The 23,259-nt window shown below is 46.9% G+C and overlaps 1 protein-coding gene across 1 annotated transcript in view; it reads right to left on the bottom strand.

Annotated features, from left to right (window-relative positions):
• LOC123369028 (NACHT, LRR and PYD domains-containing protein 3-like) overlaps window positions 1-17,273 on the bottom strand; it is an 81,221-nt gene extending 63,948 nt beyond the window's left edge. Inside the window, exons 1-3 of the mRNA XM_045014400.1 lie at window positions 16,991-17,273; window positions 11,403-13,059; window positions 7,079-7,097 (exon numbers count right to left, since the gene is read on the bottom strand). Coding sequence (XP_044870335.1) covers window positions 7,079-7,097; window positions 11,403-13,059; window positions 16,991-17,273 — 1,959 coding nt within the window. The remainder of the gene's footprint in view (window positions 1-7,078; window positions 7,098-11,402; window positions 13,060-16,990) is intronic.
• Between the last annotated feature and the right edge of the window lie 5,986 nt (window positions 17,274-23,259).

Raw genomic sequence — 23,259 nt, 5'->3', positions numbered from 1 at the left:
ATACTGCTAGGAACCTGATGGACATTGAAGTCTTTGTATATATGTGACTGTTTTACCATTTAACATCTCTCTTCTTGTTCTTTTTTCTTTAAAATAAACCATTAGTTTTAGGCACTAAAGGATTGGTTGGCAGCATGGTATTTTGGGTAAGATCCAAACCTGGCGACGTGGGTGACCCTTTGGGGTCAGAAGAACATTTTGTATATGTAAGAGTTTAAGTAACTTCACTGTACTGGACCTATGTGCTGATTGGGAGCCAGAGTACTGGAATGCAATAAAGGGGTCTGTGTAATTTCTTTTTTGCTTCTTGATAACCAGTGTGGGAGATCAGAAGCACAGTTTGTAACTGGTTGAGGAGTCTAACTTCAGTGTTACCCACTAGTCTTGGGAGTATATCTGCTCTCCCTTTTGCAGCCTCCCTGACCTTGGCATTTCCAGTGAGGGCTCCCCTAGGCACACTGAGTCACAGTGATGTTTCAAGTTGCTCCCTGTGTAGTAAGCTATGCATTGCAGATAAGACAGAGATTTGCCACCTGTAATGGTGAATGCAAAATGTTTCTCCCAATCTGGTTTAAAACTTCCGTTTTCTTCTTTATACTTGTGTTTCTTACAATTTGAAGATTTCACTGTAATCCGCAAAATTAAAGTAGGATTAACACTTAAATCTAAAACTATTCAAATGCAATTTATGAACAGTAAACACAGCCTGTATTCTGCAGAATGCAGGGAGATCGCGAGCACATGAGGTCTGCACAGCACAATATCTGAATACAGAATGACAATTTCCTGATATAAAGCACATGTGACAGCTTCTCTTTCTATTGGTCTCACTCACAATAGCTCAGCTTAAATTCTCTTGAAGTATTTCCCAGAGTTCCTGCCCCCCATTCTCTGCCTACCAGACTGAGGGGCAGGGTGGAAGCTTAGGGGTTCTGCCCTATGGCAGGGTGGTGGGGCTAGGGGCTTCTGCCCCAGCGCCTCCCATGGGGCAGAAGCCCCAATGGCTCACAAACCATAGCTTGACCACGTCTGTCCTAGACTGATACAAAGAAATGCCTCAAAGCAATAATCTCCCAGCAGGTCTGGGCAGTCTGTTTCATCCAGTGGACAGAGAGAAACACAGTAATTTATGAGAATTTGTAAACTGCAATAACTTGGTCATCTCTCCACTCCTTCACAAACAACTTCAAAGTGCATATCAGCTTCCTCAGAGGCTATTGTTGGTCTTCAGATTTTGCAATCTTTCATCTGTCCTTAATTTCTATCTTCCCTCTCTGGGTTCTGGACTGCTTGCTAATTCTTTGTAGTCCTTTCCAAACTAGTGGTATTAGACTACCTATGTATGAGACTAATACAATTTCATTCTTAATTGCAAATTTGTCATCTTCTAATAGAGAATCCAGCTGTTTTTTGTTTTTTTCCCTCCCATGTCAGTGTTTCAGAGAACTTAAGGCATTGGAAGCTATTGAATAAACTTGTGGCACAGTACCTGAGTATATACGGGGGTTGGGGGGCGGGGAGAAATTGGGCACCAGCTCTTTGACCTGGCAGCTGCCTCTGTCTTTTACAACAAGACAAATTCACAAGTAAAGGTAAAACTATCATACTACTCACCCAAGTTTCTGCACTTTGCAGTTTGGATGCTTCAATCCTTCCACCAGCTCTTTTTTTATTAAATTACTCTGGCAGGCCTTTTCATCCTCATCCAAATGTGTCAAGGGCTGGTTTGCACTGAAAACAGAAGAGAGGTCTCTACAGTAAATAGCAGTTGTGAGTCAAATTTGGGTTAATTAAAACAGACAATTATCAAGCAACCTGCCCATGTGGGAAGTTTCTCCTAACCTCAGGCAGTTAGTGGTTGGCTTATGACTGGTAGCAGCTTTATATGTGGAGCTGGAGTGATCCCTGTATTTGGGATACCTAACGCTACCCATTTTAAATATTCCATTGACCTTTATTTGAGAAGCTCAAACACCTTGATTGTTTGCAGCAGCCCTTTGAAATCTGGCACGGAGCCCTCAGCCTAGAGAAGGGCCTTCCCCTTGTCTGATTAAATTCCATTCACATGTAGCTGAGTTATAAACTGTTAAAAATCATCATTTCCCTACTGTGGCTGGGTTCCACAGGAAAGTTTTAGTAGCATCCAAAATAATAATGGACTATGAACACTCTAAAGAGTCAGGCCTGTGTCACCATCGAAGTAGAAGTGACATCACCATTAACAGTACTGAGAATGCCTGGAAGTGGGGTTTCCTGAAAATGAGAGAGATAAGACTGAGACACAGTCCCATAAGGGAAGGTAGTGGAAGCCCCAATCCAGGAGACATTTAACAGGAACTGGCATGGAAAATATATGATGGGGGGGAAAAAATAAGCAAAAGCCCTTTTGAGGTGGACTAATTTGGACCTAACCAATCTCATTCACTAGTTTCTATTATTCTATCAAATGATGACACAACCTTATCTAATATGACATGAGTAGGTATTGCTATAACTAAATGTAAGATAAAAAATGGTTACCTACCTTTTCGTAACTGTTGTTCTTCAAGATGTGTTGTTTATGTCCATTCCATTCTAGGTGTGTGTGCACCCATGTGCATGGTCATCAGAGATTTTTGCCTTAGCGGTCTCTGTAGGGTCGTCTGTGGCACCCCCTTGAGTGCCACACCGATGTGTCGGTATATCAAGCACCACTAGCCCTCCACCCTCTCAGTTCCTTCATGCCAGCAACTCTGACAGAAGGGCAAGAGGGTGTGTAATGGAATGGACATAAGCAACACATCTAGAAGAACAGTTACGAAAAGTTAGGTAACCGTTTTTAATTCTTTGAGTGCTTGCTCATGTCAATTCCATTCTAGGTGGCTCACAAGCAGAGTCCATAGAGGTGGGCTTGCAGTTCACGGTCGTCCAGTTTGCAGCACTGCTCTGCCAAAGCCAGTGTCGTCTCAAGCTTGCTGGGTAAGTGCATAATGCGATGCGAACATGTGGACAGATGACCAGGTAGCAGCCCCAAAGATCTCTTGGATTGGCACCGGCACCAGGAAGGCCACTGATGACGCTTGCACCCTAGTTGAGTGTGCTGTCACAATTGCCAGTGAAGGCACTTTTGCCAGCTCATAGTAGTAGCAGATGCAAGCAGTGATCCAGGACAGAATCCTTTGAGCAGACACTGGGAGACCTTTCATTCTGTCTGCCACCACAACGAACAACTGCGTTGACTTACAGAATGACTTTGTCCTGTCTACGTAGAAGGCCAGCACCCTTCTGATTTCCAGGGCATGCAACTTAGATTCCTCATTGGATGTATGAGGCTTTGGGAAGAAGACAGGTAAGTATATGTCCTGGCCAGTATGAAACTGGGAAAATACCTTGGGCAGGAACGCCAGGTTGCAGCCGCAGTTGGATCATATCCTTGTAGAATACCATATAAGGCGGTTCTGAAGTAAGTGCCATGATCTCAGACACCTTGTGGGAAGAAGTTATTGCAACCAGGAATGAAACCTTCCAGGAGAGAAGCAGGAGAGAGCAGGAAGCCAGCGGCTCAAAGGGAGGCCCCATGAGCTCTGACAGCATGAGATTCAGGTCCCAGGGAGGGACAGGATCCTGGACATGTGGGTAGAGATGCTCCAGACCTTTTAAAAAAACAGGCTGTCATGTCATGAGTGAAGACTGACTTGCCTTGGAATGGAGGGTGGAAAGCCAAAATGGAGGCCAAGTGGACCCTGATCAATGACAGGGACAATCTTTGGAGTTTGAGGTGCAGAATATAATTCAGTATCTCCTGAAGCAAGGCCTGCTCAGCCCAGACACATTGTTCCAAGGCCCAGCACGTGAACCTTTTTCACCTGGCCAGGTAAGTTGCTCTGGTGGAGGGTTTTCTGCTACCCAACAAGACCTGTTGAACCTGGGCCAACATTCCTGTTCTTCCGCATTCAGCCATGCAGTAGCCATGCTGTCAAGTGCAACGCCACCAGGTTTGGGTGCAGAAGACTGCTGTGGTTCTGGGTCAGCAGGTCTACCCAGAAAGGTAGCTGCAGCAGGGTGACTACCAAAAAATCCAGCAGCCTGCCAAACCAGTGCTGGTGAGGCCATGCAGGGGCTATCAGGATACCCTTTGCCCTTTCCTGTTTGATCTTCACGAGGGCTCTTTGAATTAACAGCACTGGCGGGAAGGCGTACACCAGAGCTCCCAACCATGGGAGCAGAACAGAACATGTGGCATTTCCTGTTCTGACAGGATGCAAACAAGTCCACCTGGGGAATCCCCCATCTCTGGAAGATCGTACTGACTGCCTCTGGGTGAGACGAGAAAGTCCTGCTGAGGCAATCTGCTATTACGTTCTGGGTCCTGGGCAGATGCACGGCTACCAGATGAATGGCATACCACACACAAGTCTGAAAAGCAGAGACCTTCATGGCAAAGGGCTGACAACCTGGCTTCACCCTGCCTGTTGATGTAATACATCGCAGCAATATTGTCCATCAGGACCTGCACTACCTTGCCCTTCAGGTGGGGCAAGAAAGCCTGACAGACCAGGCTAACTGCTCTGAGGTCCCTGACATTGATATGGCGGTCCAGATCATCCCGCAACCAGTGACCTTGTGTGCTGAGCTTGCCCAGGTCTGAAGCATCAGAGACCAGGGTCAGCAACTGGGCCAGGGCTGTGACGGGAACTCCCTTCAACACTGACCTGGGGTCCAAACACCAATCCAGGGATGACCAGATGTGATCTGGCACCCAGACTACCCGGTCTAGGTCATGCCTGTTGGGGATCTAGACTGATGCCAGCCACACTTGCAGAGGCCAGAGATGTAGCCGGGCATGACTGACCACATATGTACATGCAGCCATATGGCCATGGGCAGTGGGTGAACCCACAGCTTGGGGAGGCTAGCCTCCCACCCCGCCCCTTCCATGCCCACCAGAGCCCAGCCCACCCCCCGCTGTGGCTGCTGCTGGCCCATGCCCAGCACCCCCCCCCCACTCAACTGTGGCTGCTAGTCCCTGCCCCCCCGGGTAGCACCTCCAGTCTCCCCCAGCCCCGGAACTCCAGAGAGCCAGGCAGTGCGGCCACAGCCTGTCCCAGCTCCAGAGAGCAGAGCTGCGTGGCTGCAGCCTCCCCCAGCCCAGGAGCGCTGGAGAGGAGAGTCGGGTGGCGCGGTGCCAGCCTTCCCAGGGCATGCCTGCTGGCATGACCCCCAACCATGAAGACACCCCCTCTGCAGCCAAGCTGCCAGCCCCAGCGCTGGACATTTGACGTGGCCGGAGCACCCCCAACGCCTAGTGCTGGGTGGCCACAGTGGCCACAGCGCCAGGAGGACAGGCAGCGCGGCACAGCCCCCAGCCTGCCTGCCCCAGCCTCTGGCATGGGAACAGCAGGCAGGAGGGGGTCTGGACTCTGGTGGAGCATGAGTGGGGGTACATGAGGCAGTTTGGGAAAGAAACACCTTCCCTTGCCTACAATACCTGCCACCCATGCATGTGGCCCAACAACAACCATAGGGAGGTGTGAGCTGTGGTGAGCGGGTGGTTCTTGACATTGGAGATTAGGGCTGACATGGCCTGGAAACGCACCTCTGGAAGGAAGGCTCTGGCTCACATGGAGTCGAGAACAGGCCCAATGAACTCTATTAGTTGTACCAGCCTTAAGGCGGATTTTTTTTCTCATTTATCAACAGGCCCAGGCAATGTCAGGTGGAACACACCAAATCGAGGCTCCTCTACACTTGTTCCTGAGATCTGCCCTTAATGAGCTAATCATCTAGATACGGGAAGACCTGGATGCTTCATGTAAGTGGCCATTAGCACCACACATTTTGTGAACACCCTTGGGGCTGATCAGAGGCCAAAGGGCAGTTCTGTGAACTGGAAATGGCATCCACCGACTATAAAACAGAACAAATGTCTGTGGCCTTGGAATATGGAAAAAAGTGTCCTTCTCGTCAAGAGCAGCATACCAGTCTCCTGGATCCAGGGATGGAGGAGCCCACAGTGACCATGAGAAACTTCAACTTCTTGAGAGACTAGTTGAGGCGCTGCAGGTCCAGAATAGGTCCAAGGCCCCCTTTTGCTTTGGGGATTAGGAAGTAGCAGGAGTAGAACCCCTTTCCTTCCATGTCCCAAGGGACCTCCTCCACTACTCCCAGGTGCAGTAGGTTTTCGACCTCCTGAATGAGGAGTTGCTCGTAAGAAGGGTCCCCAAAGAGGGACAGGGAAGAGGAAGGGTTGTATGGAGGGGTGGCCGAGAATTGCAAGGTACCAAGATACTATCTCTAGCACCCAGCGGTCTGAGGTGACCTGTGACCAGGCCAAACGGTAGGGATGGAGATGGTTGAGGAAAGAACAAGGTGGATTGGGGGAGTTGACTGGGGTGTCGCTCTTGAGTGCACCTTCAAAATGAGCGCTTCTGACCCCCTGGATGCTTTGCCAGACTGGGTGAGTAGGAGGAGGAAGGGTGGCGACGACTAAAGCTCATTGTTAGGATATAGATATTCAGGCCTGTCTGCAAAGGCCTATACTTTAAGAATTTAGGTGTATTCTTATCACTTAGCTAGTTATAGAGGTACAAAACAAGAATCAAAATCACAGTCTGCCTGTTGTGATAGACCCAGGCCAGTTGGGTACAGCAGAATAGCAGAAGGCAGATATACTGGCCACTGGATTAACAGTTTTCTGTTTCCTGACTGACCAGAGCAGGGGCTGCTCCAGGCTAATGAGAACACCTGACTCTAATTAACCTGTAAAGAGTCAGGTGAGGCCATTCAGTTAATGTGATCACCTGACTCTAATTAAGGCCCTGCTGATACTATAAAAAGGGCTCACTCCAGTCAGGCAGGAGAGCCAGGGAGCCAGAGGAGAGGAAGTGCGGCTGAAGGGCTGGTTAATGAAGACACCCTCAAACCATCGTTAAAGGAGCCCTAAGGTAAGGGTGAAGAAGGGAGATGCAGGAGAGCTGTGGGGAAGTGGCCCAGGGAAATGTAGCAACTCTGGCAGTGAAAGGTTGGCTGCCAACAACTGTTACCATTAGGGTCCCTGGGCTGGAACCCGGAGTAGAGGGTGGGCCCGGGTTCCCCCCAACCCACCACTACAGGAACAGCTCCTGGAAGGGGAAGTCAGGTTCCTGTCAGGACAGGAAGCTGAACAGAGACTGTGGGAGTTCTCTCACCAACCTCCTTGCAGCCTATGATGAAAAGGGCTCAGTAGACTGTAACCCTGGCCCTAGAGAGAGAAGGGCTACGTGGAGGGTCACAGTGAGCCACTGAGGCAGCATAAACCGCCTAGAAGTGCAGGACCCATGGGAGCAAGGTCAGAGCTCTGCCACACTGTTTATAGGCCTTCTCTCACTATGCTAGTCTAAGGCCCTGTTCTTAAGCTAAGGCCTTTGGCTAAACAGCAGGGGCAGCCATAAGCTGGGAAGCGAAAGGTCACATCCTCACTTGTCACATTGAAACAAGGCAATTTTGGGCTGTTAAAAAGATGATCCAATCTATCACCTCCAGAGAAAGGGACGAGCCTAGAAGATTTAAAGAAAACTTAGTTTGATAGCATCCTGTCTGGCAAGAACTCACTTATCAATAGTTGTGATTGTGAAACACTCACTTGTTGTTTTGTCTTTATGGTTCCCACTTTTCTACTGTTTATCTGTATGGTCTCTGTCTGGTCATTTGTTTCTGTCTGCTGTATAATTAATTTTGCTGGGTGTAAACCAATTAAGGTGGTGGGATATAATTGGTTAGATAATCATGTTACAGTATGTTAGGGTTGGTTAGTTAAATTTCAGTAAAATGATTGGATAAGGTATAGCTAAGTAGAACTCAAGTTTTACTATAGAGACTGAGGTCAAACAGGAAGTAAGGGGGAAAACTGGCATCACGTTTTGCTAAGGGGGGAAATGGGAACAGGGAATGGGAACAGGGACACAGGCAGGGCTCTGGGGCATCAGAGCTGGGAAGGGGGACACGGGGTAAATGCTCTGCAGTGTCAAAGCTGGGAATGGAACACTGAGGAAGGAATCTGGAATCATGCTTGCTGGAAGTTAATCCCAATAAACATTGAATTGTCTGCACCTCCGGACTTCAAGTATTTCTCCTCTCTGTTTATGTGAGAAGGACTAGGGAAGTGGGAGGGTGAAGGGATAAGCCCTCGAACACTCATGTCTCTATCCCTTCTCTTCATGGACCCCTATCAAGGTTGTCAAGCCTTGGTGGAGGAGGCGGCTAGAACTGTTTCCTTGCAGACTGCGGTGTATGGAGGCCTGAGTGTCCTTTAACCCATGCACCCTCACGTATGTCTGCTCTGCAAAGAGTCCATTCCCATCAAATGGGAGCTCCTGGACTGAGGCCTGCATTTCTTGGGACAGGCCAGTGGTCTGAAGCCAGGAGCTGTGCCTCACGACCACCACTGATGAGACCACCCTGGCTGCCAAGTCAGCTGCGTCTCACGCCATTTGAAGAGAGCACCTTGCTGCTGCTGTACCCTCCTCCACCAGGGTGCCAAACTTCTGCGCCAAATCCTGGGGCAGGGACTCCTTGAACTTGTGGAGGTTGTCTTACAAATTGAAATTATGCCTGCCTAATAGAGCTTGGTGGTTTGCCACACGGAATTGCAAGCTGGCCATAGAATAAATCTTCCTCCCAAAAAAGGTCCAGTCTCTTGGCCTCTCTGTTTTTGGGGGTTAACTAAGTGCCCCTGCTTGTCCTTTTCACTGGCCCCAGAGATGACCAACAAGTCATCCCTTTGGCTGGGATGAAGTACTTTTTCTCAGCTCTCTTGAAGGTGGGAGGGATGGATGAGGGGGTCTGCCAGAGGGCCTTGGCAATTTTTAGGACCCCATCATGCACTGGTAGTATGATGCAGGCAGGGGTAGATGCCCAAGAGTAGATTGAACAGGGTATCTGCCTGCTCGGCCATCTCCTCTATCTCTAGGCCAGGGGTCGGCAACTTTTCAGAAATGGTGTGCCGAGTCTTCATTTATTCACTCTAAGTTAAGGTTTCGCGTGCCGGTAATACATTTTAACATTTTTAGAAGGTCTCTTTCTATAAGTTTATAATATATAACTAAACCATTGTTGTCTGTAAAGTAAATAAGGTTTTTAAAATGTTTAAAAAGCTTCACTTAAAATTAAATTAAAATGCAGAGCCCCCCCAGACTGGTGGCCAGGACCCGGGCAGTGTGAGTGCCGCTGAAAATCAGCTTGTGTGCTGCCTTCGGCACGCATGCCATAGGTTGCCTACCCCTGCTCTAGGCCCAAGTTCATGGCAACTCGTTGATGAGTTCAGGGCCTGTGCTCTTTAGAATCATCCGGCAGGCTGGCTCTCGAGGGACCCGCCACCACCTCGTCCGGGGACGAGGACAATGATTGTATCGCTGGGGAGGCCCCAGGGCATCATCCCCCATGGAGGAAAGGGGTTTTGGAGTTGGTGCTGGCTCCTCTACCACAACCTCCAAGTGCATTTCCCGCACCGAGACTGGTGCTGCTGGTGCCGTCAACTGTTGCTGTGAGGCAGCAGCAGATGAGTGGTGCAAAGGGGGCATCGGCATCTGCATTACAGGCATGCCCCATGCACTGCAATATGGCCACTGCGCTGGCCACTGGCCATGTTGCCAAGGTGGCACTGTAGAGGTTGACGCAACCTTTGGTGCCCAATCACACCAGTGATGCCTCAGCGAGGGGCTAACCTCCTTTTCCATGCGGGAGAAATCCCCTTCCAGTGACCATGGTGGGGATGTCAATGCCAGCACTTCCCAGCTGACCATCACCGCTGGAGACCAGCACTTTGACTAGGAGGATGGGGCTGGGGGGACTGGTACTGCGATGGAGATCATTCCCATCTGTGCCAAGAAGACGACTGGCAGGAGGGTGAACGGTGCTGGCAATATGGTGACAGTGCCTCCCACTAGGTGACCCGTGTCACAGAGACCATGAACGCAGTGCCAGTGATCTAGGGCGAGCCCCAGAGGATCTGAGCTACGAAGCTGGAGATCTGCAGCATGGAGTCAGAGTGCTGCCTTGGCTCAGGGGATTGGTGACGCTCAACTGCTCTGTGGGGTGTCTTGGTGGCTGGCTTGCCCTCATAGGGAGCCTTTGCCACTTCCTATGGCACATGCAGTGCCGGCAGCACTGGTAGAGGCCTCTGCTCTCTAGGCTCCAGGAGAGCCTGGGAAGGCATTGGTCCAGCCACAAGTCTGGGTCCCTTACGGCTCCCGGGAGTCAGTGGCAGATCCTTTGGCGGGACTAGGGCCTCAACTGGGGAGGCACGTCCATGTGGCTCCGATGTGGACGGGTGGCCCAAACTGGGACCTTTGACTGATACCCCATGGCCTTTCTTGCCCAGCGCCAGGAAGACGTGTTTTTTGGTCTTTTTGGGCGCCGGCGATGGAGAGCAGTGCCAGACAGAGCTCAGTGCCAGGCTGTGCTACAAACCCAGGCCAAGGTACTAGGGGTAGAGTCTGGCCAGAAAGGCTCAGAAGCTGGGCAGAGGGCAGCCTCCATGAGGAAAGCCTGCAAACAGATTTCATGCTCTTTCTGGGTCCCGGGTCAAAAGTTTTTACAAATAAGGCACTTGTCCTTCACATGTGATTTCCCCCAAGCACTTCACGCAGCTGCCATGGGAGTCACTAACAGGCATAGGCCTGTTGCAATCTGAGCAGGGCTTAAACCTCAGAGACTGGGGCATGCCCTGCCTGGGGCGAAGTCCCTGATGGGAGTCTAAGGCCATGGCTACACTTGCAAATTTGCAGCGCTGCAGCAGGGTGTGAAAACACCCCCTCTCCAGCACTGCAAATTGCGGCGCTGCAAAGCGCCAGTGTGGTCAAAGCCCCAGCGCTGGGAGCGCGGCTCCCAGCGCTGTCCGTTATTCCCCACAGGGAGGTGGAGTACGGACAGCGCTGGGAGAGCTCTCTCCCAGCGCTGGCGCTTTGACTACACTTAGCGCTTCAAAGCGCTGCCGCGGTAGCGCTTTGAAGTGCAAGTATAGCCATAGCCTAACTTCTAAACATACTTAACACTAACTACTATAAACAAACTATTTACGGCCTAAGACTTGAAGAGACAAAACTGCAAGTCCTTGGTAGGCCAGGAAAGCTGCTAAGACCAAACATCATGGGTGGTAAGAAGGAACTGAGAGGGAGTAGGATCGGTGGTGCCTGATATACCGACACATGAGCACGGCACAACAGGGTGCCACAGCCGTCCCTATGGACACCGCTAAGGCAAAAATCTCTGACGACTGTGCACATGAGCGCACACACACCTAGAATAGAATCAACATGAGCAAGCACTGGAAAAAGAACTAATTGTTGTTATAAGGAAGTTATATTTACTTTTTAAATATAAAATCTCAAACTGTCTCTCCCTACCTTTGTGGTTTTCTTGCACTGGCTTGAGATGAACAAAAAGACAGAAAAAGTGACTGCATTCTTCGACAGTTCTTCAAACAGAAGGAAAGAACTGTAAACTTCATTTTTGAAAAACAAGTCAGTTCCAAGTGAATACGTGGGAAACAATCCATTGCACGTGTCACAATTTCTTCTTCTTGAATCTCAAACAAAAAGTGGAACAATTCAAACTTGAACTTATTTTCGTTCCGGTCTTTAGAGGACAGAGACGCCAATGCTATGCCTACTTCTTCAACCCAGTTCAGTACTTTGCTCTTTGTGTCAAGTGAAGTTTTACAGCCTAAGCATTTCTCAATCTCCTTCATTCTATCCATGTTTAAGAGACCAAACAGGAAACGCACTGTTAACATTAAATAATCATTTTTAGGTTCTTCATAACTTTGTAATAGTTTAGACACATCTTTTGTAACTGTCACCGACTCTTCCACTGTTTCTTCCTCTTCCTCCAGTACATAAAACAAAGCTGCAAAAAACTCTTGAAAACTTAGGTGAATGAAGCTGTAGGCATGTTCACAGTCAATATCTTTTTGAAAAATGCTCTTGTTGAGAAAGAGGGATTGAATATTGGATACATCTAAACCATGCTTCTTGAGATCATCTTCTTCAAACAGTATTATCTTTCGCCAGACTCCTTCTCTGGCTAAGGAGCACAGCTTTCTGAGATTAGTTTGTCTGGAATGCTTTGACATGCAGCTATGATCCCTTAATAAACTGGACAGAAAGAGCATATACACTGCAGTGGTTGTTTTTGAAGTTTGTGTGAGATCTTCACCTTTTTCAATCTGTTGTTTGATCACAGTGCAGATAATCCAACATACAATTGGAACAAAACACATTGTAAAGAGAATTTCATTCTCTGTTACAAATCCAAAAGCTTTTGCTGCTTGTTTTTTATCTTCAAAGAACTTGTGGAAATACTCCTCCCTGTCTTCCTCAGAAAATCCCAAGATCTCTGCATAATGCGGAAACTTTAGACAGTTTTGGAGTTTTTCCAGAGCAGTTGGTCTTGTTGTGATCAGTAAGAATGATTTTGGAAGAACTTTTTTCCTAAATAAACTGCCCAATATGATTTCCACTGGCTGCTTCTCACAGGGATCAGTGTACAAATTAATGATTTGTTGATCAAATGAAAATTTCAATTCATCAAAACCATCAATTATAAAAAGGAGTTTTTCTGGATCCATCAAAATATCTTTAATTGGTGCATTTTTGTCAGGGCAATTGTTTAAAATCAAATCAGCAACACTTATCTGCTTGGTAGACAGGTTCATTTCTCTGCAGCTTATGTAGAAAACATAATCAAATCTGCCAGGATAGATTTTTTCAGATGCCCAGTCCAACATGATCTTTCTTACTGTCATTGTTTTCCCAATCCCAGCAGCTCCCTGAAGCACAATGGTTCGTGGTGTTGGTCTGCATTTATCAATGTCGAACAAACTTTCTATCTTAGTTGGAGTAGCTGTCTTAGCCAGGATCTCTGCATGTCTCTTTCCTGTTGCCATTATTTCATGTTGTTTGGCCTCCCAGTGGCGATGTTCCTTTACAATAAGCAGCTGTGTGTATCTTCTGTTTAGACTCACACACTCACCCAGACGAGCATTCCTGTCTTCTATAAATTGGTATTCTTCCTGTATATGTTCACTGTATGTCATCCTGTAATCTAATTCAGTGACATGAAGCATGAGAAGCATTGAGTATACAATACATGAAACATTCAACAAAAGGAAAGGCATTACAATGAAGCCATTTAGATGGACATGAAATCCTGAAACACTAGGTCATGGACATCACAGACATCCTGTGTGACCACAGCACAGACCACTCCTGGGGGGATGAACGATCAGCTGGTTCTCATGCCATGAAGCCACTCCCTCACTCACACAATTCCACTGCTGCTCAATCCTTACTGATTATGCAACATACAAACTGGATAACACATACCATTTGCTGCTATCCCAAATGATTTTGGATTAGGGTCCAGGGCTGAAAAAGAAATCATATGTTCATATATTAAGTCATAGTCAGCTGTCAGCAAATGGGTATATCCAGAGGGTTAATGGACTTTTAAAAAGAATCAAAAGAGTAAGAACAATGAAACACTCATGCTCAAAAAAGAAAACAAATTATTAACACAGAGGACAATGGTGCATGGGGTGAACTGTGATGTCCTGCTCAAGAGAACCAAACCTATGAGCCACTGTGTACCTCTCTGCCTTAGAAAGAGTAAGAGCGTTTCTACTACACTGTGTCAGATTCCTGTGTGTCTGTGTGCCTTGCCAGTGCACTCTTCAAGACACTGCCAGTTTCAACCTTGCCTTGCAGATAATTCCAGCTCCCGAGTTCCCCAGAGATGTCTCCCAGCAGCATCCAGTACCTCTCACTGGACACTCATGGAAATTGTTACGCTTCATTGCTGCCGCCCAAGAGGCAGAGCACACACCAGCCTGTTAGATTAGCCAAAGACTCTCACTTCGTTTTAATCCACAGCACTGAGATGGTTTGGTAATAAAACAAGGTAAGTTTATTAACAAAGAACAGAGATTTAAGTGATCCTAAGCAAGATACCCACTAGGTGACCAAAGAGATCCCTCTTAACCATGCCATTTGTAATGTCAAGAGAAATCCCTAAAACCAGACAGATAGGCAGTGAGAATTATATTACAATTGTCTCTAAAACAGGCGCATGCATGGCCATGTTTGGAAAGAAAAAAAAATGGTCAGCAGGAAAAATCTCTCAGGCAATTGACTGCCTAAGGATATTCACTTGCTCCTCGGGTGGCCCTTTGGATTCGACTCTGTAACGTGCATTGTTTTTATCTCAGAGTGATATGGGCAGCACCAAAGGGACGCAGAAGATTATCAAGAGATCAAGAGATCTATGACATCATAATTTCCTGACCGGAGGTTCAGCTATTCTAAGTATTTTAGCTTTGGTGGCCTCACTCCACGACACAATCTAACAAACAAACACACATTTCAAATAACTTGTTTCTGCAAATTAGCACCTAAGGCCCCTCTCCTATAAATAGAGCAGTACACCCAAGATCACTTTCTGAATTTAAGGGCAACCCAGGATCTACCCTGTCTCTTCCCCAAGACCCTGCCCCTTCCACGAAGCCCTGCTCTGCTCACTCCATTACCCCTCCCCCTCACTTGCTCTCCCCCACCCTCAATCACTTTCACCGGGCTGGGGGAAGGAGTTGAGGTTTGGGGGAGGGGGTGTGTGGACTCTGGGCTGAGGGGTTCACAGTATGGGAGGGGGCTCTGGGCTGAGCCTGGGGCAGGTGGTTGGGGTGCAGGAGGGGGAATGGGGTGCTGGCTCTGGGAGGGAGCACAGGGCTGGGGCTTGGAGTGCAGGGGGGGTTGGGGTGCAGGGAGGGTATGGGTCTGGGAGGGAGGGTTGGGGTACAGCCTCCAACCAGGCGGCACTTACCGCAGGCAGCTCCCAGTTGGCGGCTTCCAGCCTGCCCCGGCCCCACGCTGCTTCCAGAAGGGGCCAACACGCCTCTGTGGCCCCTGAGGGTGGGGCACGTGGCTCTGCACACTGCCCCTCTCTACTGGCACTGCCTCCTCAGCTCCCATTGGCCACAGTTCCCCGTTCCTGGCCAATGGGAGCTGCGGGGGTGGTGCTTGCAGGCAGGAGCAGCACGCTGAGATCCCTGCTCCCCCCCACATGGGGCCGCAGGGCTGCAGTGACCGCATGGGGAGCAGCATGGGGCTGGGGCAGTCAGGGAGCAAGCCTGCTTAGCGGCAGCCCCGCTCCACCACTGGAGATCACGATTGACTGGGAGAGTCCCCAGGATCCATCAGTTGATTGCAATCAACTGGTTGGTGACCACTGAAATAGAGCCCCACGTGAATTACACCAGGGGTCCCCAACGCGGTGCCTGCAGGCACATCTAAGTGCGCCTGCGTACTGGCCAGCGGATGAGCATCTGCCGAAATGCCGCCGACAAGCGGCGTCATCCAGAGGCGTCACTGCCGAAATGCCGCCAATTTTGTTCCCCAAAATTAAAAATTCTGCATATTTTATTTGTCAAAATAACGCAGTATAATCACTCCAGTTTCAATTATTTTGGTAATTTATTTCAAAATACCTGCCAACAAGTATGTCAACAATACAGACAAGAGTTAAAGAACCCCCTACAACAACCTAGTTCCAGTTGCGGGGTACTGGAGGGGGCTGTGTGTAGCCCCCTAGAGTCCAGACACCTGCACTCCCATCTGCCCAGAGCCCAGCTGTGGGGGACCCTCTGGCCCAGACACCCACACACCCCGTCACCACAGAGCCCAGCCGTGGGGCAGCCCCCAGCCCAGACACCAGCACCCCCAGAGCCTTTACTCTCCCCAACTTCTTTACTGTCCTGCCGGGGGACATGGTGTGGCACAGCCCTCTTCCTCACACTTTGCCAGAGCTGGCTGGATCTCCCAGGCCCTCTCCCATCCACAGGAGAAATGAGGAACAAACAGCATGCAGCCTCCACACCTGCCAGGCTGGATGCCCAGTTCACTGCATGGTGGGCTCTGCAGAGTCCAGCAGCCCCTAGTGGTGGCCAGAAATTCTGCGGGGAGAAACGGAATTGTGCAAAATTCTGCATTCTGCAGTGGTGCAGAATTCTCCCAGGAGTAAAGTGTAATGTAAAACATTTAATCAAATAATGAAGTCTTATCAGATGTCATGACCAGGCTGTTAAATTAGCTGAGAAGTTAGGAGAAATCAACATTTTTTATGTAAGTTATAAGAAGTGCACATTAGAAAGGTTCTACTGTAGACAGGGCGCTGATGGACTGATGTGGCATCTTTATTTAATAGGATTTGTAGCTCAGATGAAATTAAGTTGTAGTTTACATTGAGTTAAAATGATTAATTTGTGCAGTGATTTTTTAAAAGTGATTTTATATTTTTAAGTATTCGGAGAATAAAAGAGTTTTCCAGCTTTGGATGCTTTTCTGTCAAGGTAAAATTTAAAAATTGTGCTTTTAAAAAAAAAAATTAAAACTTTCAAGTCTCCTGTAAATCATCATTGGACATTAAAACATATTGGATCAAACAAAGTCTGGGCATATAAATATGGTCATTTTGGAATGAATTTCTCTCTTTTACTGTTCATATAAAACTCTGCTTCAGTGCATTGTGAGGTTCCTACATAGGTTGTAATTCATATATGCCTTATACTTTTAATGAAGTTTGCAGTTCCCCCATAGAGTAAATCCATGCTGTCATGTCTTATATTCTTGAGGAACATGAAAAGTACAGAAATTCTGGGACATTTCAGGCTTGTGCTCTACAGGTTTTGTTGTTGCTGTTTGAATATTTGTAGTTGCCTGAATTTATCTTTTTCATAATAATATATCTTGTAGAAGAAGTTCCTGCCTGAATCTGTCTTTAAAAATCTTAGAAAAGATGTATGTTTATTTAGCTATTTTTTGTGACAATGAAGTGTATGCATCTTGGTTTTTAGTCTTATTGTCTTAGAATTTCAAATTGGTATCAAAAGCCTGTTCCTACTGCTGCTTCTTTTACCGCACATAATCTGGGGATATTCAAGGGGAAAAGATTTAAAGGAGTTACAGAAATGATATGTATTTACCTTTTCTTTTTTCTTCTTTGAGTTTAACCGCAGAGTCTCTCAGATTGATCTGGGTGAATACTTCTATAGCTACATCTAACACAGTGTCTTCACCGTAGAATTTCACCAGGAGATTCTTCGTATCTATTCTGTCCGCATTCTCCAGTGGACCTTGGGGGATGTTACCTCCTCCATCAAAGTCAATAAAAGATAATTTGTCTTTAAATCTTTTAAAATTTTCCTGAGAGAGTTCATCCAGTGCACATAAGAGAAGGTCATTAATTTTGCTGCTTGTAATTGCCATCATCTGGAACCAGGAGGATATTAAAATATAACAGTAGGACTGAGGATTAGAGTTCATTTACTAGGATTCAGCATACAATCACAATTTTTCCTTGTAGAGAAAAGGAGAGCTAGAATTGCTTTCAAGACTCCTGGGTTCCTTTCCCAGTTCTGACAATGACTTGCTATGTGACCATGTCTACTGACTTCTCTGGGGCTTGTTTATTTATCTGTAAAATGAGGATAGTAGTAGCTTCTGTGCCTATATCACAGGTATTTTTAAACTCAATTAACATTTGTAAAGTGCTTTGAGATCCTCAAATAAAATGTAAATACACAATATTATTACATAACCAGTTTAAGATAATAAATTCAGAAATTTTACCACCCAATTACTTTGGGTTCCATACAGCATGTTCTTTCAGGAGAGAATATTAAACTGAATTTCTCACCTGAAGGAGAAGTTTGAATTACATATGCAGTGGTTTTACAGCCTAGAAAAAAAACGAGTGATGGGAGAGACTCATAGACTTTAAGGCCAGAAGGGACCATTATGATCATCTAGTCTGACCTCCTGCACAACGCAGGCCATAGAATCTCATCCCTCCAGTCCTGTAACCGACCCCACTTGAGTCTATTGCAACAAAGGGTCAATTGCATCTGTAGTGTAGCACATGACTTCATTTGAACCATGGTGTGCCTATGATGTTCATATTTGACAATCAAAGGGGGACAAATTTTGATCAATGTTGTATAAGGAGTTAACAGCTATTTAGTGCCTGAGATCTTTTTACTGGCTGATCTCTGGAAACACAGGATTGTATTAGCAACAGTATAACTAAAAGTGAAGGGTGGCAGGGTGAAGACTCTCCATCCAGCTCACAAAGCTGCAGCAGAATGCAGGGGTTAGGGTAAGGGCTATAAACCAGCTTCCCACCCACAAACAGAATTCTCCCCAGGCCACTCACCATCACTAGAGTAGTTAGCCACCTGCTGCAGAAATGTGTATGGGAATATTTGTTCAGATGAGGACTGTGCAAATCAGGATGACAGCAGAAATTGACATATTCTGGGATGTGCTGAAATTAATGTTTCTCTGGTTGGGATTATATATCTTCCCTATATCTGTGCTTAAGTGGACTGAGAGTGCAAGTGGGAGGTTATGGTGGGGATCAGACACAAACCCCTATTAAAAATTAATCTTTTTTTTAGTAATTCTGGTGAATTCAGTTCTCAGAGCACCCGAGTTTCTTAGGATGGGACCATTCAACATAACAATCACACTACTATTGTCTTATCTCAGCAGAACTTGTACTGGGAGCAGCGCCTGCAGACAAAGGGGTGGCAGGACATGCTGGTTGCCACTTCCCACAGCTCCCATTGGCTGGAAACCAGGGAATTGCGGCCCCTGGGAGCTGGTGGCGGGGGGGGGGCACTTCCTGCAGACTGTCAACATCAGCAAAATGTCTTGCAGCCTGCAATCAGATTTCCTTGATGGGCCACAGGTTTCCCTCCATTGATCTAACCCCTACTGACTAAACAAACTTGTTTTGTAATGATGTCCTGCATTTACGTGGCCTGTGATGACCTGAAAGTTACATATAATCGGTTACTTTTAATAATGGTAAAGATTAAGGTTGTATAAAACCAATAGTTCTCTCTCTGAGGGCTGGTCTACACTACGGGGGGAAATCGATCTAAGATACGCAACTTCAGCTACGTGAATAACGTAGCTGAAGTCGAAGTATCTTAGATCGAATTACCTACTGTCCTCACGGCGTCCGCAGCTCCCCATGTCGACTCCGCTACCGCTGTTTGGGTTGGTGGAGATCCGGAGTCGACAGGAGCTCATTTGGGGATCGATATATCGCGTCTAGATGAGACACGATATATCGATCCCTGAGAAATCGATTGCTACCCACCAATACGGCGGGTAGTGAAGACGTAGCCTGACTCATGAAGTTTCAGGCTGCAAACTGAAGTTCACATTCCACAAAGGTCCAGGCTGAAGCCCTATTCCAACAAGGCTGTAAATTCCAAGAGACAAATTTACTAAAATTTAACGAGTTAAGATAAAAATGCACCCACATATAAATACCAAGCGTATTTACTGTTGCCCAGGAAGATGTTATACACAAGACATAATCAGTCCAATGTACTTCTTCTCCTTCAATCTTCTCAGTGTTCAGATGCATGCATAAAAAAAGCAGGAAGTCCCAGCTGCAATACTGTCACCAAAAAGCCACATCAGCACTGTAACGAAAGCAAATTCCTTCAATAAAACTAGCACAGGTGGCATACGACAGTGATAGGTAGCTTAGCAATACCTAACAGACATCCTGTTTTTCTTTTACTCATATCTGACTTTTAGATAACATTGGGACTTTGGACACTTACCATTTTAACAACAGTAACATAGTTTCTCCACATTTTTATGGTATAATAATTGTGTCTCTATTTTTCTTAATACCACATATAGGTCAAAATGTACAAATTCCCCCTCATGATCCTATTCTTTCAAATGAACAGTACTCATTTTTACTAGCTAGAATGCATTTCATTGGAGAATAGGATCTTTGGAGGGCACCTAATGGAAGCCTCAAAAATGAGGAAAGGGACTGTTTACAGTTAAATTGGGAAATATTTTTCATAGTAAGGGGTTGAAAAAATGGGGGCTTATATGGAAAAATAGATTAATTTGGTGTTTTTCAACCAACTTTTCTTACGAGCTATAGGCCATTAGCTAAACCTCCCATGCCTCCTTACGCCTGTCTCTGAGTGAGATTTGAAGGCACCAGTGAGAGAATTACTGCATATTCAATCAGCATTAATGCTTGAGTTGCCTATGCCAATACCCACCAGTAGCTGAAGAAGCATGCTGCATAGAGCAGCCCTTCTCTAAGAGGCTTGTTAGTCCAGATGCAAGTAATAGTAGCCGTGAAGCCACCATAACTTGTGCCAGGGGCTGAAACTGAGCCATCTTAGGGACTGGGGGAGTGCGAAGTTGGCATACAGTTAGATACAGTCCTTGGATCCCAGGCTTAGCAGAGCTTGATCAGACTTGAGGACCAGAGCCACTGTATTAATTTATGGAAACCCTCAGCATCAGAAAAATAGAGATAAACCAGAAACAGCAAAAAAAAATTCTGTAAATGCTGTTGAGGCACTCAAATGCCTCCACCGATTTATAATAGGTTAAAAGAGCGAACTATGTATAATATAACATGATCACTGTGAAGTACTGTATCTGAAGGCTATAAACATCAAAGACAGGATTTGCTTAAGGCGGTTTATGGAAAGGAGTAACTGGCTGAAAGGAAAATTTAGGATGAACGTCAGGAAAAAAAAATCTCCTAAACATGAGAATTATTGCTACTGTTATTTGTACTGCAGTAACGCATACGTGTCAAGTTCTTTGTAGGCATCACGGCAAAGGGGAGTTTTAAGAAGGCAAACGAAGGAAGAAAAAGAGGTAGCTAGGCTGGAGGATTATAGTGCGCTTTCTAAGGGGCAGCATGGGAGACACCATGAAGGTCACTATTTGAAAAGCCAATAACTGGGCAATTCAAGCTGGCACCATAGGTCAATCAGAGGCAGGAGTCAACATCACAATACTCCTCCCTTTCTGCTCATCTGCAAAAGACAAAACAAGAACAAACCATGGGCTCCTGCTCTCTTTACTGACTGAGGCAAAACTACCATTGCCATGGAGCTCCATGTTACACAAAGGGAGGGATAGCTCAGTGGATTGAGCATTAGTCTGCTAAACCCAGGGTTGGGAACTCAATCCCTAAAGGAGGGATTTGGGGCAAAAATCTGTCTGGGGACTGATCCTGCTTTGAACAGGGGGTTGGACTAGATGAGGTCCCTTCCAAGCCTCATATTCTATGAACCCACAATGCTGACTTGGTCTGCTTTAAATTGTATCAATTTGCAGGGTTGGTTTGAGAGTTCTGATGAATGCTATAGACACAGAGATTACAGAAAATTATGCCTCAGGCAACATAACCCCTGACTTTACCTCTGTGTGTCTTTTTCTGTACATGCCAAAGATTCTAGCTTTCTTCTTATCATCATCATCAACTGTAAATATGATCTAACTGAATTAATAATTTATGCATTGAAGACTCACCTTGAAGCCTGCAGAGAGCTTGTTTAGGTTGAATTTGTATCATTTCCCCCAGAGTAAATGGAGGAGAACGGTCTCTGAAATCTTTTGAGAACTGAAAACAGTTTCACTTTCACTTAACTAGCTTAGTCCATGTAACCCTTCTGCCCCTCTGAGTTGGCAGCAACAAGGGCCGGGTTCAGTATCCAGGGGTTCCGTGTCAATAACACAATGCAAAACTGGCTCGAGCCCCCACCCAGTGACCTGGGACAATTACATACCACCCCCGTGGGCGCCTCTAGGAGGCAATACTTCCCCACTCGCAAGCACAGAGTCCGAGTGTAGCAAAATCCTTTTAATAAAGGAGGGAAACAATGCGGCATCACGTTGGAGAGACACCACAAACAGGACTATACACAACCATAAGCAAAAAACCCACCTCCAAGTACATTTGGCACTGTCCTTTCCCCCTTAGGGTCTTAAGTCCAATCACCCCAAAGTCCAACAACCCAAAAGTCTCTGTCTCTGGTCAGTGCCACCCCAGAGTTCAAAAGTTTATCTGCAGAGTTTTACCCCCCACCCCCCAGCCTGGGTGGAAATGCGGGGGTGGGGGGCACACACAAGGTGTTAAGGGGCACCTTACGTGGGCCAGAGCCGACTGCTCCGCCTCTTCGTGGAGTTCTGCTGCAGCCTTCACCACGACTGGCTCCACTCCACCAGCTGTGCCGCTCCTCCAGCCGTCCTCACAAACTGCTCCGCTACGCCAGCTGCTCTGCTCCACCAGCCATCCCGTGATCCGCTCCAGCCGTCCCCACAAACTGCTCTGCTCCGCTCACTCCGTGGGCCGCTCCACCCGTCTCACAGCTGCTCCGCTCTGCCAGCTGCTCTGGTCCACCAGCCATCCCCGCAAACTGCTCAGCTCCACTCACTCCGTGGCTCCACGAACTGCTCCACTCCGCTCTGCAGTATAGCTTCAGGATCCCCCCACTAGTTAGCACAGTACTCAGTGCTCTCAGCTCAACAATTCCAGCTCTTTAGTGATTTCAGCTCTTAGTGATTTCAGCTCACAGTAGGGGAGCCCCACTGCTAGTGCACCATTTAGCCCAAAGTGAGTTCAGCTCAGTAACCTGTACCTAGATTCTTTAAGGGAATCAAAAATCAACTCTGATATTCCACAATAGAGAGAGACATAGGTGGGGCTGGTGCTTCCAGCTCACACAAGGAGCCTGCACAGCCAGGTACAGATACCTGTCCCCAGCCTCTCACAATTCACTGGGTTTTGGAACCCATGTCCCTTGTCTAGCAAGTACTATTTAGTTGATAATGAAACCCTTTATCATAAGACAGTTTTGTAGTTCCTCATTTACTTAATCAGGGTGACAACATTTTATTCCTCCTGCCCCAATAACAAAGAAATTGGGGATCCCACAGCTGTGAAAATAACCATCCCAGGCTGCTGTGTTCTATGCTAAGTGGAGTGGGTTTGCCAATGCAAATGCACATTCCTGAAATTCCTTTCCCCACTCAAATGCACATTCTTGAAATTCCTTTGCCCACTCCTCATAATTTACCACCAGATGTCAGGGTAGAGCTCATCCTGACTCTGCTTACATCCCTATCCCAGTGAGGTTGGGGTGGGGAGGGGAAACTACTTTGCTAAGGTCAAATAACAAATTGTAAATCTGTATCATACAATTCAAACAGAAGAACTGTCTTTAAAAACAATTAAGGGGGTGTAGCCCAAGGTCCAATGTGCCTCAGCTGCCGCAGCAGTGAAAACTACAGTTTGTGCACTACAAACTAGGGTTGCCATTTTGGTTGGATATATTCCTGGAAGTTTCATCACATGACAATCTTTAATTAGAGATGAATCTTTGATTCCTGGAGACTCTAGGACAAC

The sequence above is a fragment of the Mauremys mutica genome, chromosome 4 (assembly GCF_020497125.1).
Source record: "Mauremys mutica isolate MM-2020 ecotype Southern chromosome 4, ASM2049712v1, whole genome shotgun sequence".
Classification (NCBI taxonomy): domain Eukaryota; kingdom Metazoa; phylum Chordata; order Testudines; family Geoemydidae; genus Mauremys; species Mauremys mutica.
This window is presented reverse-complemented; position numbering and strand designations above follow the sequence as displayed.